Source organism: Monopterus albus, unplaced genomic scaffold (genome assembly GCF_001952655.1).
Source record: "Monopterus albus unplaced genomic scaffold, M_albus_1.0 scaffold244.1, whole genome shotgun sequence".
NCBI lineage: Eukaryota > Metazoa > Chordata > Actinopteri > Synbranchiformes > Synbranchidae > Monopterus > Monopterus albus.
In genome coordinates, this window is record NW_018128124.1 from 405,852 (window position 1) to 422,417 (window position 16,566).

The 16,566-nt window shown below is 41.1% G+C and overlaps 2 protein-coding genes across 5 annotated transcripts; one reads left to right on the forward strand and one right to left on the reverse strand.

Annotated features, from left to right (window-relative positions):
* The first annotated feature begins 529 nt into the window (after positions 1-529).
* pcgf1 (polycomb group ring finger 1) lies at positions 530-9,198 on the forward strand. Of its 4 annotated transcripts, none has more exons than XM_020620644.1 (9): positions 530-891; positions 2,112-2,217; positions 2,337-2,489; positions 3,214-3,285; positions 5,375-5,483; positions 5,675-5,717; positions 7,995-8,081; positions 8,733-8,813; positions 9,019-9,198. In XM_020620644.1, the coding sequence occupies exons 1-9, from the start codon at positions 805-807 to the stop codon at positions 9,067-9,069; spliced, it is 789 nt and encodes a 262-aa protein (XP_020476300.1). In that variant the 5' UTR covers positions 530-804; the 3' UTR covers positions 9,070-9,198. The 4 variants fall into 4 exon arrangements, with proteins under 4 accessions (XP_020476300.1, XP_020476301.1, XP_020476303.1 ...); XM_020620645.1 differs by having other exon boundaries at positions 535-891; positions 5,378-5,483; XM_020620647.1 differs by lacking the exon at positions 530-891 and adding an exon at positions 898-1,067.
* A 4,903-nt stretch (positions 9,199-14,101) lies between these two features.
* On the reverse strand, positions 14,102-16,558 carry lbx2 (ladybird homeobox 2). The gene is made up of 2 exons (XM_020620648.1): positions 15,975-16,558; positions 14,102-15,232 (listed from the first exon to the last, which is right to left on the reverse strand). Exons 1-2 carry the CDS (start codon positions 16,297-16,299, stop codon positions 14,769-14,771), a joined length of 789 nt encoding a protein of 262 aa, XP_020476304.1. The 5' UTR covers positions 16,300-16,558; the 3' UTR covers positions 14,102-14,768.
* Between the last annotated feature and the right edge of the window lie 8 nt (positions 16,559-16,566).

Below are 16,566 nucleotides of genomic sequence, written 5' to 3' on the forward strand. Positions count from 1 at the left end.
TCACCTCAAGGACTTTTTATTTAAATTTAGCATTCTTACAATGTAATTTATTTGTATCTCATCACTCTTATTAATTTTTGTCTGTGTTGTTTTAATGTGTGTTCTCTTTTGTTGATTTGTTGATTGTTGATTTTTTATTTTCCCAAGAATAGCTTATTGAATTATTGACACATTTTTATAAACAAATCAATAAATCAGTTATTAAAAAATATATTTGGCAGAGGGATTAATAATTACAGCACTTGTTGGTTGCAGCCTCTCAGTACTTAGGCCTGCCACTTTGTGTTTTATGACTTGACATAAAAATTGAAGTATTGAAAAAGCACACTTTACATATAACTGCTTCAAGATAGAGAATGTAGAACCAGTCATGGATGTAAATTGCTATCAAATTTGTGATCAATCAAATTATGCAGCCCTAACCAATATGTAGGGAACCTGGTGCCCCAGTGCAGTTGCCTTATAATCAAAACTAAAAAAAATATATATATATTTTCTGATTGAAAGGCTTATGTTAGTATGTATGCGTTATTTGACTTTGCCTCTTAAGTAAGGATGGTAGGCTATGTAGTCCACATCAAATTAATAGCCTAAGCCAGTGTTAAATTTTAAACGTTTGTGTTACTTTGTGCGAGCAGACAATATACATGTCATAAATGGTTTAGCGGTGGTGAGGTAACGTCTTATTCACTCATTCATTCATTTGTTTAGGCTATTTATTTTTGTCATTTACATTTATACCCGGTTTTTCCCATCTGAAAATGTCACATCCGGTTTACCCGGAAGTACGCATAATTCCCAAAGATGGCGGAGCAAGGTCCGATGGCCATAGCGATGCGGCTACGAAACCAGCTACAGTCCGTTTACAAACTGGACCCACTGAGAAACGAGGTTAGTGACTTTGTTGTTCGACATCATCGGTACCGGGGTAGAAACGTACAGGTAGTCAAACTGCAGCAGAGACGAGTTAAAAGCAAGCATTTACGAGAAATCGTTGTCTTCGCGGTGCTGATGGAGAGACGGGGAGAGCGAGAGTGAAGAGAGACGTTCTTGAGCATGCGTGGATGGTGGGAGTCTACCCGTGTTGTTCTGTTTGAGAGTGGTAAAATCCCGTCAAGTAACTCATATTTCGTCATTTTGAGGCACGTGTTATTCTGTATTAATCAATTCAGCCGTTCAGTTACCGAAATGGGATGGTAACGGTCGCTGCACTCCTTGTGTTTCTCGGCTTCTTGTAACGTTGGTGAAGTAACGGTTGTCTGTTGAAAACTGTGGTCGGTTTGTGTTTGACGTGAACTACACGATATTGTTAGCAGCATTTACACGAGTTTGTTCATTCTCGTAACGTTGGCTTTAACTGGCCCATTCAGTCAGAAAAACGGATTGGAGCCCCGACCTGTCATTTTCGTTTAACTAATAAGCTAAGATAGTTCATTGGAATATGGGGTTTAAAACCTCACATTTTATAATTTTTTCGGTGGCTGGTGGAGATTGTGCATGTTAACTAGAGGCACTTGTGCCGGAAGAAATATTTGCAGAGATTCGACTACAGCCCAGGTAATCTGCATCTCAAACGGTCTAAATTTTCGTGTGAATGCGATTATCGTCGTCATTACAGAGACCTCCGTCCACACCGAAACGTCAGAACAACATGAACACGGCGTATTGTCTTCGTCTCTGCAAACAAAACCGCCCGCTCCCCGCATGTGGTGAGGGACGGCCCGGCGGGGAGCGGGACGGGGCGGCCCGGCGGGGAGCGGGACGGGGCGGCCCGGCGGTGGGCGGTGTGGGACAAAGCTGAACACGTTTGCAGCTCGGCCACGAAGATCGTCCTCTGCAGTTTGATGCTTCTCTAGCCACCTTAACACCATTAGTGTTGTAGAGTATCTGAATCAAATGGGTTGGTGTTATAAAGTAGAGGGGCTTCATTCAGTTTGTTTTTCTTTGACCAAATAAAAAGACCACTGAAACAAACGCCATCCAAATATTAGCTATATTGCTGCTTATGGTCTGGTTGTGTTTTTATAACTGTCTTTGTCCCATAGGACAAAAACTGTCACATCGAACTTTGATCACCATGGAAACCAAAGGCATTTTTCCTGTCTTTACAGGAGGAAGTCAAGCTGAAGATCAAGGACCTGAACGAACACATAGTCTGCTACCTTTGTGCAGGCTACTTCATAGACGCCACAACAATTACAGAGTGTTTGCACACCTGTGAGTTTTAACAGAGCTTTGCAACTTGGAAGAAGTCTTTCTGCTATTTCATAGGAATACTGTTCAGTAGGATGTAGTCATCGGGCTAATGGTGAATTCTCGTTTTCTGTCCTCTACAGTCTGTAAAAGTTGTATTGTCAAATACCTGCAGACCAGCAAGTACTGTCCAATGTGCAACATCAAAATTCATGAAACCCAGCCCTTACTCAACCTCAAACTGGATCGCGTGATGCAGGACATTGTCTTCAAACTGGTGCCTGGACTTCAAGAAAGTATGTAGAAGTGTCTTCTCTGTGTCAGTGAGAGGGACATTGGTGAAATCTAAAAACTAAATAGAAAGTGTTTTAGCAGAATTAAACATTTTTTTTGTAATTAGAGGTCAAACCACATTTTGTGGCATTCTTCAGGGTCATCATAAAACAGTCTTTGGTCAGCATCAAACATCAGTCCTACCTTAGTGTCCTCAGTCTGATTGTGCTGCTTCCTGTCATCTGATTTATTGCCAGTTCGTCCAAATGTGCCTGCATATATTTCGCTGTGGCCTTATTGTGTGTTTGTGGTTTTGTGTGTCTTGCATGTTCTAATTAGTGCTTTATATTGTTGTGTAAATTGTGCTTTTTGCTGAGAATTTAAAACTGTGGTTTGATAGTTTTTTGTATGATGGCGTCTTAATCTTTTTCTCAATTGTCCCAGTGTTTATTCATTTTAAATGTTCTGTAGCCTTGTTCTTATATTATTGTGCTTCAAATTTTATTTTTAGATGTTCAGGGACTACAGATGGAAAAATAGCCTTTCGGTTAATTGTGGCACATTTACAGTAACATTCATTAATGTGTGTTGTCCCTGATAGATAAACTATTAAATAAGATGGGCGAGAGACAAAAATCATTGGTAAATGTTTGAAAGATAAGACACAACCAATCCACTTTGGCAGTAGGCGAAGTTGTGCATATTTATGTAGAAAGTGTCATGATATCCATCTTCCTTTTCACACAGGTGAAGACAAACGGATAAAGGAGTTTTATCAGTCACGCGGGTTAGAGAGAGTCATCCAGCCTGCTGGAGACGGTAAGTCTTCGCTGTGTCTGTCTGTAATCAGAGGTTTAGTGTGACATTGTTGGCGTAACCAGCTCCCACTGTACTGCCCTACATGTGGGTCACATGACAGTTGAACAAAAGGACAGTTCTGTGACATCTGTTACCTTTTGGGTTTGTTGAATTGCTTCTGTGTCAGTAAACCTTTCTTTGCCAGATATACATTGAGGAACAGAAGTATTTGAACACCCTGCGATTTTGCAAGTTCTCCCACTTAGAAATTATGGAGGGGTCTGAAATTCACATTGTAGGTGCATTCCCACTCTGAGAGACAGAATTAAAAAAATGTTTAGGAAATCACATTGTATGATTTTTAAAGAATTTATTTGTCTTGCACTGCCGAACATAAGTATTTGAACACCTGAGAAACAGCAAGAATTCTGGCTCTCAAAGACCTGTTACTGTGCCTTGAAAAAGTCCACCTCTACTCCACTCAATCTAAATTAGTAGCACCTGTCTGAGCTCTTTAAAGACACCTGTCCACCCCACAGTCAGTCAGACGCCAACTACTACCATGGGCAAGACCAAAGAGCTGTCAAAAGACACCAGAGACAAAAGTGTGGACCTCCACAAGGCTGGAAAGGGCTACGGGGCAATTGCCAAGCAGCTTGGTGAAAATAGATCAACTGTTGGAGCAATTGTTAGAAAATGGAAGAGGCTAAAGACGACTGTCAGTCTCCCTCGGACTGGGGCGCCATGCAAGATCTCACCTCGTGGGGTATCACGGATGATGAGAAAGGTGAGGAATCAGCCCAGAACGATAGGGAGGAGCTGGTCAATGACATGAAGAGAGCTGGGACAACAGTTTCACTGTTGGTAGATCACTATGCCGTCAAGGGTTTCAAATCATGCATTGCACGGAAGGTTCCCCTGCTCAAGTCATCACATGTTCAGGCCCGTCTGAAGTTTGCCAAAGACCATCTGGATGATCCAGAGGAGGCATGGGAGAAAGTCATGTGGTCAGATGAGACCAAAGTAGAACTTTTTGGTCTAAACTTCACTCGTCGTGTTTGGAGGAAAAAGAAGGATGAGATGCATCCCAAGAACACCAACCCTACTGTGAAGCATGGGGGTGGAAACATCATGCTGTGGGGGTGCTTTTCTGCGAAGGGGACAGGACGTCTGCACTGTATTAAGGAGAGGATGAATGGGGCCATTTATTGTGAGATTTTGAGCAACAACCTCCTTCCCTCAGTCAGAGCATTGAAGATGGGTCGTGGCTGGGTCTTCCAACATGACAACGACCCGAAGCACACAGCCAGGATAACCAAGGAGTGGCTCCGTAAGAAGCATATCAAGGTTCTGGAGTGGCCTGGCCAGTCTCCAGACCTTAATCCAATAGAACATCTTTGGAGGGAGCTCAAACTCCGCGTTGCTCAGCGACAGCCCCGAAACCTGACAGATCTAGAGGAGATCTGTGTGGAGGAGTGGGCCAAAATCCCTGTTGCAGTGTGTGCAAACCTGGTCAAGAACTACAGGAAACGTTTGACCTCTGTAATTGCAAACAAAGGTTTCTGTACCAAATATTAACACTGATTTTCTCAGGTGTTCAAATACTTATGTTCAGCAGTGCTAGACAAATAAATTCTTTAAAAATCATACAATGTGATTTCCTGAAATTTTTTTTAACTTCTGTCTCTCAGAGTGGGAATGCACCTACAATGTGAATTTTAGACCCCTCCATGATTTCTAAGTGGGAGAACTTGCAAAATCGCAGGGTGTTCAAATACTTCTGTTCCTCACTGTACACTGACTTCTTGAACATATGAAAACATAGATAATCTCTGTGTAGTGTAGTGTTCACCATCTTATAGTTATGTGCATTGCATGTACATGAAAGGTTCAGTGCTGGTGAAGTTCACTGTGTTGAATAGAGCTTTGCCCAAGTATCGAATTTCCCTGAATGCTATTGCGAGATTTGGATGACAGCTGATTCCACACTGCAATATATTGATAATGAGATGTATAACATTTTGTACTGACCACATTCTGTTCACCTGTCAACTGAGCAACGTGGTGATTAGTGTGTCCTTTTATTAGTAAACTTGATTTCTGCTCTCAGTAGATGCTGTGCCAGATGCTACAGGTTTACCATACACAAGCTTTGACCATTCAAAAGCCCATTTCTACAGATATGATGAGCAGGTTTCACTGTGTTTAGAAAGGCTAAGGTAAGCTTTACTGGTGTCGCTAGTGTATTTTTCCTAAAGTTATCAATTTTATTTATAAAATTCAATCCCTTTGAGATAATATATCAGTTATTATAAAGATCTAGCTATTTGTATGAAGGTGAATGTGTTAATATATGCTTGTTAGTTATGAACTACCAGATGAACTTGTCCAACCTGTATTGTTTTCACAGTTCATCACTGGCTGGAAAAGATAAAACGAAACTTACTCTTCAGGTAAGTCATTTATACCAATAAAGTGTCCTAGATGTGTGTTTGTGTGTGTGTGTGTGTGTGTGTGTGTCTTTGAATTTCACTAAAAGTCAGTGTACTTAAAGAAATTGTTGCGCTGGTTACGGATGCTTTCAAATTGACTTCGTTCACAGGTTTGCACGACCGTGCAAAACAAGTCCTTTAGGGACTCGTCTTTCAAAGCTTTAACAAGTCATTTTTCACCCTTAACTGCTGAACAAATACACAGCACAATGGCATTTGCAGTACTGGCAGAAATCAGCTCTGAGCTGGTTAATATGGCTGCAGTAGAGCCTCGTAATCAGACAAGGATAAGTGGGACAAGTATGGCAGCGAAATGTATAATCATTCTTTATTTCCCACCCAACCCACAACCATCTCAATAATTTGAGATTATATAACTGTTGGAGAAAGTGTTGTGAAGTTTCTGACTTGCATCTTAAAAAGCAAATGGCCGAGATGTTTGGTATTGTTAGTTGTAATTACTGCTGACTTGTTTGGACTCGTCGGTGTAAATGTCACATGGCAATGTGTCCAAAATGTATAAATCAAGGTAATAAATATGTTATAGTGTTTGATTCTCCAAGCAATGATAGACAAACTGTTAAATAGGTTGTCACTCTTTACATTGACATGACACTCTCTTGTGAATATCTAAACCTTAAGAAATCTGTCTTGTGCAACAACCTCAACAAATCTGTCGTGTAACAGCAGTGAAGTCATAAAAATTCGGAATACTTTGCATTGGTCAGAATTTTATTTGAGTACAAAGTAATTGTGATACTTCACACTCATTGTGCATGATTATAGAGCAGTATATTAACCTAGTGTTTCTAATGCCCACAGTTACAAATTTCCATCCTGAATATTCAGATATTCTAGTGGAATCACTACTCAGTAAACTGAAAAAATTGCCCTCTCTGTCGAGCGTTGCTGGAGTTTCCCTTATGCAGCCAGATCCTCACATCAGGTCTGTTAGCTGAGAGACAGATGAAGGGAAGTGGCACTGGTGGAATCAGCACTTCAACAAAGATCACTCTCTGCACAATTTCACTAAATCCACTATGCTTTTTGTCCACACTGCCTAACCAACACTGTCAGCCAGCAGAGGGCGCCCTTGTTGAACAGATCCCTTTTTTGGTTATTCTCTCATTTTCTTTTAAACACAGTTTCACTATTGCAAATGGTTAAGAATCTTTACACCTTAAGTCATTTGGTGTTTTCTTATATTTGTACTGCAGACAGATTTAAAGGAGCGATGAGAGGTGACATTTTACATGGCCACAGGCCGGGATCAGATTCTAAACTTGGAATCCGGGTTTATAGTCAGAAAAAAATACTCAGATCTTGTACAAAGTCATGCAGATTGTGACTTAAGAGTTTAAGTCTGGTGACTGTTTCAGGGATTAGATCATCATCATCCACCCTTATCCTGCATTAGCCCTCTGTGTAGTTAATGTGGTGTTTATTGTCTCGTGTTACATTATAATAATAGTCATGGGAACATGCAGTTTCACTGTCTCCATTCCTGGCTCCTCCTGCAGTTGTTTCACTCTCAGCTGATAAGAACCGTCCTTATTATCATATAAAACCAGCTGTAAACACTCCTGGCTGTGATGGATCAGTTTGCCAGGGCGAGCTCTGTCCCTGCAGTGTTCTGATTTAGAGTTTTCACTCTTAACCTTGGATGTATGACTGAATGTTCAGTCATACTTCACTGTTTTTACCACAGCTTTAAAAGAGCATCTTGTTCTGTGTGCAGGGGGAACTTCAGCTTCAGCCGAGTGCTGGAACCTGGGATTTTGTTGGCTGTGAATCTGATAATGCCACGCTGTCGATAGTTTCCTCATTATTAAATTCCTTTTTTACATGCTAGAAATTTGTTAGAGAACACCATGTTACAGTGAGCGCTGCCTGCTAATTGTAATGTTTCATGAATATCTAAAGAGACTGTCAGGCTTTTTGCTTTAATTAACTCAACAGCAGAATAAAAAATGTGGGTTGACAGTTATTTTTTCACCAGGTGATATTGTTAACACTGAGCAAGTTGTTGACGTGTCCAAAAGTAAAAGTTTTTCCATGGTACCGTTGCCTGTTTAAGTGTTGACCAAATTGGGTATATAAACCTGTGTAAACAAGACGTCTCCCTAACTAGCTCCCTGGTGGCCACCAGGGGAGCAGCAGAGATTCAAACGTGCCACTGGCTGATCGTGTTGCTCGTCTGCAGTTTCACAGTGTTTTTGTTGGACCTTGTCTCTGCAGCAGAAGTTTGTTCGCTGTTCTGTCCGAGCGGAAGTGAGACACCTACGGAAAGTGCTTTGTCATCGGTTAAACGTGGAAAAACACCAGGTCAGTCAGTAATCATGATATTTTATTTGATAAAAGAAGACCCTGTGGTACACATGAAATGACACTGAATGAATATTAATATTCGGCCTTCATGCTGAGTAGATACGATTTAACAAATAAGTTGAATGCATGAAATAATAGTCACCACTGCATCTCAAATTAGCCATGATACAAGCACAACATTGTGAGGCCACAGATGTGTTGTTGTTTACATAAAACAGGCATAAGTGAGTTAGGAGCTCTTCATAATTCCAAACAATGAGCCGCCTTGTGTTGCAAATGTTGGTTAGAATCACCACAGTAAAAGAACAAACTGCAGAAATCTGACTGCTTGTTGATCTTTACTGAAAATCTCACCCTGGCAGATTTTCCCATTCAGCAGACTTTTTAATACCAGCTGTGTTTCCCTGTCCACAGTGTCGGGGCTTGGTTAATGTGATTTGGGTTCAGTCTTCAGTCAAATGACACATTCATAATTGTGACTTAGTTACACTTTATGACGGTGACGGTGTCATCAAGACACTTTCTATTCGAAAAATGTATTTCAGCTTTCCTGTTGCACCTTTTGCTAACAACAAGAGGTTTTAATAAAATAGTCAGATGTTCCTTTCAGACCCCCCCATCACAGCTGTGTGTGTGATCTCCCTGTAGGTCCAGATGTTGTTCAATAACGAGTCTCTGCCCGATCATATGACCATGAAACGGTTATGGCTCTCACACTGGTTTGGCAAGGTACAGTAGTGCCAACAAATGTCGTTCATTCCATCACATGTAAAGAGAATTTCTTACTGTAGTTCATTGGCACAAATTCTTGGATGTGTAATAGACAATTCTCAGGTGCTAAGCTAGTTATGTTCATTTTTACATCATTGCTAATAACATATCCATCTTTAGATGTCGGATGTACAATAATACTTGTGTAATCTTTTTCCCCTAGGCCCAACCGTTAGTCCTCCACTACACCATCAAGGACAAGAGGACCAGATAGGACTGGTTTTCAGAGGGAAGCTGTATATATTTTGTACAATACATATTCTATTTTAATAGTGTTTTGTGTACATAAACTTATTTTCCTTGTTTTGTATTTTTGAAAATAAATTTTAAATGGGAAAAATAATAGTTTGTATTAATGACTGACAGGATACTCCATCAGCACAATTTCTATGCAAGGTCTGAATACATTAAAACCTCAACATCAAAACGGGACTGTTCAAGTTTGTATCTCCTGAATGTGGAGGTATCTTCCCTTCTAGACGGCCTTTTAACAACAATACACGTGTGTGCCTCTTAGTTTCTGCATTGGTGCCTACGGTTTTATTTCACTGTAGCTTCATTATCTCAGTTTTTTGCCATTTTTGTATTAATTATATAAAAGTATGAGTGTTGCAGAGAATTAGAACATTGTCTTTGGCATGGACATATTTAGATTTATATTCAACATGATCAGTAATACAAATAGTGCATTTCTAGTGATGAGTAGCTGCACAGCAGTGTGTTTTCCTGTGTTTAGAAATTGGGTTTAGTATTAATATTATGACAGAGGTTTTGTCATGGAGTTCTGAGATTTTCATAGCTGAATCTCAGCAGATGTAATTAAACTTAAACACCAGTTAACAGAGAGGAATTATGCAAAATGTGAAGTAAATGCTAATGTGGAACACCGTTAGCTCCAAGTTAAAAGCAGAGACACTTCTACCAGCAGTTGCAATCCTGAGTCGGTGTGACTGTGCCAGTTGTATGCAGCTGTCCACCTTTGCCTTTTCATGTTTGGGGTCTTTGTCCTGTTGCAGTCGGTCTGTTTTTCTTTTAGGTTCTGGGATTTTTCTGAAAAGAGCCTTTTGAGTCTGCTGTAGAGTACAATCTCCACATCATAATGCTGCCACAGGCTTAATACAGGACATTCGTAGGTCTCTCTCTCTCTGGCCTCTGCTCACTAACGTTCTTCTATTGCAAATGCACAGGCAGCAGGTTTACAGCTGTGCCCCGTTCTTTGCATTTTTACAATGTCCTTTAATTACAGTCTGAGCAATCTTCAGTACCTTGGAATTTGTCTTGTATCCCACCGTTGAAAGGTAGTTTTCAGTAAGCGTCCCAGATTAGTTTGCAACATGTACGTGACCCTTTCACATGCAGGTGTGTTACTTGTCACACTGTGATTATTGGATCTAGAAACTTCCAGTGATGACTCTGGTTTAAGCAGAGCAGGAAGCTACCGGCACAGTTTGATATGTGGTTGTGCTCATTTCAGTCACTTTTGTTTTTATTTAGATGTTAACAAGCTTTTTTTTTGTTTCAACAGTGAAAATCAGGATTAATCCTCTGAATCAGTATTGTAAGATAGTACAGTATTTAAATTTTAAAAAATCCACGGAGGGTAAATACTTTAGGTGACAAAACATTTTATCATCTTTGAGTAAAGTTGGAAAGTAGTGTATATAAAAAATGAACATGCCTCAATTTGACACATCTCTTGGTCCTTATTGACCTGCTCAACATAAGTCTGTGGACAGTTGGTATTATTCTTTTTTTTATTAGAGCAGGTCGACTGTTAACATTATTCCATTAACTATTTGGGCAACCTGCACTTAAATACTCAGAGGGTATAAAGGAATGACTTTTTAATGCTAAGGGAAATGTCTGTGATTTATCATTTTATTTACATAATGTTAAGAGAAACTTGTGAGACAGAGTAAAAATGTCTTGATTCTTGGGACAATCTCAAAAACACTGAAATACAAGTCAGTAGCATCTTTTACTAGACGCTCCGCTTCTGCAGTTTGCATTTCTGAGCCCAACTGGAAATAACCCTCAACAGTTTTTTTTTTTTTTTTTTACTTTAGAGAGGCCCTCCTACAGTCACAGAGGAGGCACTGACCTCCCCATGATGAATACTCTCAGCTTCATGTGGAAAGACATTACAGAATGTAAAAGCATCTTAGTCAACTGGCATTTCACCTTGTTTATGTGACTCACTGACTATAGTGATGAACATTTTAGAAGCTTTCAGAGAAAACTATTTGGATGAAGGTTTAATAAGCATTGCTGCACACTGACTATAGTGATGATGTACATTTTAGAGAAAACAATCTGGATGAAGGTTTAATAAGCATTGCTGCTTGTGTCTCAAGGCTTCATCTATAACACCATGTGTATCCATCCAGACCCACAACCTCTGTCTTTGCAGAGTTTCGCTGCACAGTGATTGTAGTAGCAGTTCTCCCAGCTCGCCACTAGGTGGCAGATTCGGTGCTTTTCAGACGTCAGGGCCAGGAGCCAAGCTTTGATGTGTGTGATCTTGTCCAGAGTGAAAGGAAAGACTCTGATAACCTGACACTGGCTGATAATATATACAAGCCTTATATCTTATTCTGTCTCTGCTCTTTCTAAGTAGACTGTGCTGCAGCAGTCAAAACATTTCAACAACACTTCATGAAGTTGCACTTAAAGCTTCTTCAGTGTCCTACTGACACTTAACTCCTAAGTACAACAAAACAACTGTAAATGTACTTAATGAATTTTTAACTTTTGGATAACATTGTGTCAGTTTGTTTTTTATACAAGTATCAATGCTTATTGTTTGTCTTCCTGTTCAAAGGCTAGAAATGAACTTTTGACTTGACATGGAAAAAGACCTTATTTTAATCAAGGGCAGAACAATTTTCTATTTTAGTATTGAAGTCAGTAACCTGGAATAAGGCAGCTACAAAGTAAAGTGTTACCAGATCTTCTCATGACTGAAGGAGAGATGCTATAAACAAAAAGGAGATTGGCATTTTTAAAGTCTGTTTTTTTCCAAAACTGGTTCTGCTTTGTTAGGAAGAAAAGATTGAATTATCTTCTCAATGACTAATAATATTATGATGTAGATGTTGGCATGAACCTTTGGTTGATCCAGGTCAGCGCCCTGTGGCCATGTTTCTTATGGAAGAATAACATGAGCATGCAGACAAGCTGCACACCAGCCAGCAGCAGATGCAGCCACATAGACACATAGAAGTGTGTTATGTGTCCCCCCCCCAAACACGTTTATAAAGCCTGAGCATGTCCCTCCAGGGCTCTCTTCTGTTGAGGAAAACGATAATCCCCTAAAGTGTGTGACCTTCAGGCCAAACTGAAGGTTTTCAGGTTGGACCACTCAGATTGTAACTCATCTCTTTCCACCTCTGGGCTTTAATATAGTTATTTTTTCTCATTATAATGCACAGAAGCATTTGCATCTGAATGTAGCCCCCAATAAATGGCTGGTGTTGTAAAGCCACTGGCTGCCTGTGTGTAATTCACCGATGTCATTGTGAGAAGCACCATTAGGAATATAGCTGTGGAAATGTAAAAGATATTCATACAGTGACGATATGCAATGTAGCTTTCAATAATAATAATAATAAAAAATAAGATGACCCTTAAAAATGGGAAAATTATAGGAATACTGTTGAAATCAAAGTGTGATGATACACAAGAATGTTAGGCCTGTATGAAGTGTTAAACAGAGCGGAACTCTTCCAGCCTAAGTAAGTGGCTCCGGTCAGATCAGGAGGTTTATCCAGGCTGAGGACTTGATCAGTGGACCCGTTTGTCCACTGCCTTCTATTAAACCCTCCGTCCACTATGTTGTTCCTCCTGCCAGTCCAGAGTGGCTCCTTCATAAAAGGCCTATTTGACTTTTCAACCTCCACGATTCCAGCCGATTACATCTATTATGACCTCCAGCCTGCTCCGTTTCACCCCAAAATGAAAAACAAATTGCCCCTAATGTGCCCTTTAGTTTGCTTTGTCTCAAATTTATTTGAGTCAGTGACAGTGGGACTTTTTCATTTAGTTTTGTTAGAGAAACGTGTCAAGTAAATAATTTCTATCTGCCTTACAAATGTTGAGAGATTCCACGGACATTTTTGAAATAGTTTTTAAAAATAATTTGAATTTTTAGAGGCTGAAGGAAGTGAATTACTGTGAATTAACCGCAGCAGTTAATTAAAGTTCAACAGTCCCAAAGGAATCTAAAGGAGTGAAATAAGATCAGTGTGAGCAGCAGGACACTGACGTGATGAGATGAACTGTGTGCCACAAAGAGCAATATAAGAAGTGTCTCCGTTGTTTTAGGACAAATAACGTTATATCAGAATAAAACACCGCCTTTTCCTTCCTAACACACACACACACACACACACACACACACACACACACGCCAAACTCTGGACCCAGCTACAAAACCCTTGCAAATGGTCAGCCAGCAGCAGCACGTCGCATTTCCACAGCCTCCCATTGAGGTTTATTCATTAGACTCCTCACCCTAACCCATTAGCTATTCATGGGAAACTCTCTCTCTCTCTCCCCCCGTCTCCAAACAAACCCGAGTTAAGAGTGGCAGATGCGTGCCATTATTGTCCACCGCCCGGTGGAAGCTGTTTTATGTAAGGCAAAGGCGGGTTAACCCAATCAATCATGTCGACTAGTTGTGTTAAAGAGGAATCATAGGTGGAAGAAGGAGAAACCATATGGCGCAGGGGTGGAGGCAAGCTTTTCTTAACACCGCGGCCAGACCGGGACCTTCTTGTGGCAAGATGTATTCAAAGCCGCGCGTAAGGATGAGAATAAAGGCCGTGCACGGCTGCTAATTGAAGTCGTGGCACTTCAAGTCTGAAAGCACAGCTCATTTATTTAAAAGAGCCGTGCAATTTTGCCAAGCAGGGCAGGTTTTGGGTTGAATATAATCTCTCAGGAGAAATCTTTGGGTTTTTAAATAAGAGTGTAATCGCGACTTAATATTAGATGATCTTTATAAAGTGCCTGTTGTGCTCACTATCCATGTTACAGGTCGCCTTATTAAGCCCTGGGGATTTAATAGCACATGTGGTTCTTCGTTGCATGTTCTGTGACTTTAAAACCCACTTTTAAATCAGCTGTGTGCTGACCTGTTCATGTGACACACGTCTGTCTTCCTTCAGATTTTTTTTTTTTTTTAAATTAATATATTAAATTTTATGTTAAGCACAATGACACATCCAATCGCGCCGGAAGCTTTTTGAAATATCATATAACCTTTATTTACATAGATGCTGATTAAATAGACTGTTACAATAAAATTATCGCATAGGATGTTTGATCTATGTACAGAAGTCAGCGTGTGAAAGTTTGCAGTCGGTCATGACGGTGACGCGTCCTCTGCGCTGCACACAGGCCTGCAGACACTTCGCTCTGGGCAAAAAATAATTAGGCTATTTTCCACGGAAGGTGGGATGGACTGACACACCGCCACCGCTTGTGCACACTAAATAAAAAAAGGGGGTGGAGGGGGTTAATTTAAATATTTGACAAATCCCTAAAATGCGAATAAATGTCAGACTAAAATAATTGCACAACTCTCCCCACCCTTTGAAATAACCGTGAAGTATTAAAATGTTTACACAATTGTCAGTCTTCCTGTAGCACAACAATTTAAAATGTGTCAGAAAGGAAACCAGATATTGTGATGAAACTTAAACTACAGGTTTCTAAGGCTTTACAGGTCCGGTTAATAAATTAAAATTGACAAGAAAAAATAGCAGAAGGAGGAGAAAAAAACTTTCCTGAAATGTTTATATGTGTATATATTCTCCGTTTTTGTCCATATCCGTGCAAAAGTGTGGATAGAAAAATGCCCCCTTTTAACACTTTGTTTGATGCTTATGAAAATCACAGGCTCCTTGACTGTTAATCGTCCACCTCGATTTCCTCGTCGTCCTCCGAGAATTCATCCGTGGTTTGGTCTCTGGATGACAAGGGGGACTGTGGGAAGGCCCGGTGTCCTTGGGAGGTAGGGGAGATACTGGGCGATCTGGCCTCAGGGCCCCCACCCTGTGGATCCTCAATGTTGTCCATGCTGACGAGCTTCTGCAGCGTCTGTGGGGTGATTTTCTTTAGCGACTCCACGTCCGCTTTCATCTCCTCCAGGTCCCTCTTGAGTTTGGCCCTGCGGTTCTGGAACCAGGTGATGACCTGCGCGTTGGAGAGCCCCAGCTGCTGCGCGATCTGGTCGCGGTCGGCCGGAGAAAGGTACTTCTGATACAAAAATCTCTTCTCCAGTTCGTATATCTGGTGGTTCGTGAAGGCTGTCCGCGACTTTCTCCTCTTTTTCGACGTCTGTCTCTGTCCGAAAGCGTTTAGATGCTCACGACCTTGGAGGAAACAAACAACAGGAATGAAGGAGCCCCAAGGGTCATTTGCAGCAACAGAGGGCACAGCAAAATAGGTCTGTCCTCAGTGTACAGCCTCTAGTTTGTCTTGTTTCTCTAAAGCTGAATATTAGATCTATTTTACTTGATTTCAACATTAACGACATTTATGTTCAGAAATGTGCGGAAACAAGAGCTCTTACCGGAAACAGCTGAGCGAACAGTGTTACCAAAAATCTGGACTGAAAATTAGTGAACGAATTAATTCCACTGTCAAAGTGTCCACGGATTTTGCAGCGAACTAAAAATTAACCAAATGTTGTAATTGCTAGGTTATTCACTGTTGCATTAGATTAGGCCTAAAAACGTGCACATTTCTCTGTCAGTCTGCCCATTTTCATTCAGCGTGCCGCTGCGCAGCAGTGGCTGATTTTGACAGCATATAATCTGGCACATAGCAGCCAGTATAAAACCAGTTTGAGCAGTCTGTAAGTCATATGCATGTAGGTATATTCCAGTGCATACATTTGACATTTTCCTCTATCTTGTTTTTCCACATATTCCTAGAACATGTCCACCATAAGAGTTAAAGAAAGAAAAAGAACCAATCGAGCTATAATGATCACAACTGTTCCAGGCTCTGGTTATTGTGCTTACACCTACTTCCCTTCAAATAGTTTAAAGTCACGTTTGTCCGTTTGGAAATTACTGTATGTCATAAAAACGACAAAACGTCAGGCCTTACCTTCTGCTGCCTGGATAACACTGACTTCCAGACCCTTAAACGTTTTGCTGGCCAGCTCCTCCAGCGCACACAGCGGCGAGGAAGGAGTGGTGATCCCGTTCCGCGCCGAGTTAGAGCCCGTCACTTTCTCCAGCACTCTCGGCGGACAGATACTGGCGACGGACTTCTTTACCGAGGGTTTGTTAAGGATATCCTCAATGCTGAACGGCGTTAAGGGTTTGTTGGAGTTGGCCGGTGGCGGCAGCTGGTCCAAGGGAGCCCGCCTCCTCTCCTCGCCGTTGGACTGCAACACAGAACCTGCCTTCATGTCTTTACTGGAGGTCATCGCAGTCCCGAAGAATCGTGGCTTCCAGAATAGTTGATTATTTCATTCAAATTGCAGTTTTAAGCGTCCACAAGTGTTTCCTCTGGTGCTCGGCGTTCTCGAAGAACCCCACTGTGTTCTGAAACTTAAAGTTGGACGCTGCAACTTAGCTCGCCTGAGAGCTTTCCTCCGAAATAACCATGCTTCGGGCGTAGTTGCAAACGCGGCCGGACTGTATTCCCCTCAGAGCGTCGGGGTTCCTCTGCCAAGCTCTATAAAGAGCTTTCG

What these genes read in the sequence shown, in the direction of transcription:
- lbx2 (XM_020620648.1), bottom strand. Translation starts at nt 16,299, where the DNA reads ATGACCTCCAGTAAAGACATGAAGGCAGGTTCTGTGTTGCAGTCCAAC. An exon ending in TGTTATCCAGGCAGCAGAAG is followed by an intron (nt 15,233 to 15,974) that starts GTAAGGCCTGAC and finishes GTTTCCTCCAAG; the next exon opens with GTCGTGAGCATCTAAACGCT.
- pcgf1 (XM_020620644.1), top strand. Translation starts at nt 805, where the DNA reads ATGGCGGAGCAAGGTCCGATGGCCATAGCGATGCGGCTACGAAACCAG. An exon ending in AAACGAAACTTACTCTTCAG is followed by an intron (nt 5,718 to 7,994) that starts GTAAGTCATTTA and finishes TTGTCTCTGCAG; the next exon opens with CAGAAGTTTGTTCGCTGTTC. An exon ending in TCTCACACTGGTTTGGCAAG is followed by an intron (nt 8,814 to 9,018) that starts GTACAGTAGTGC and finishes TTTTTCCCCTAG; the next exon opens with GCCCAACCGTTAGTCCTCCA.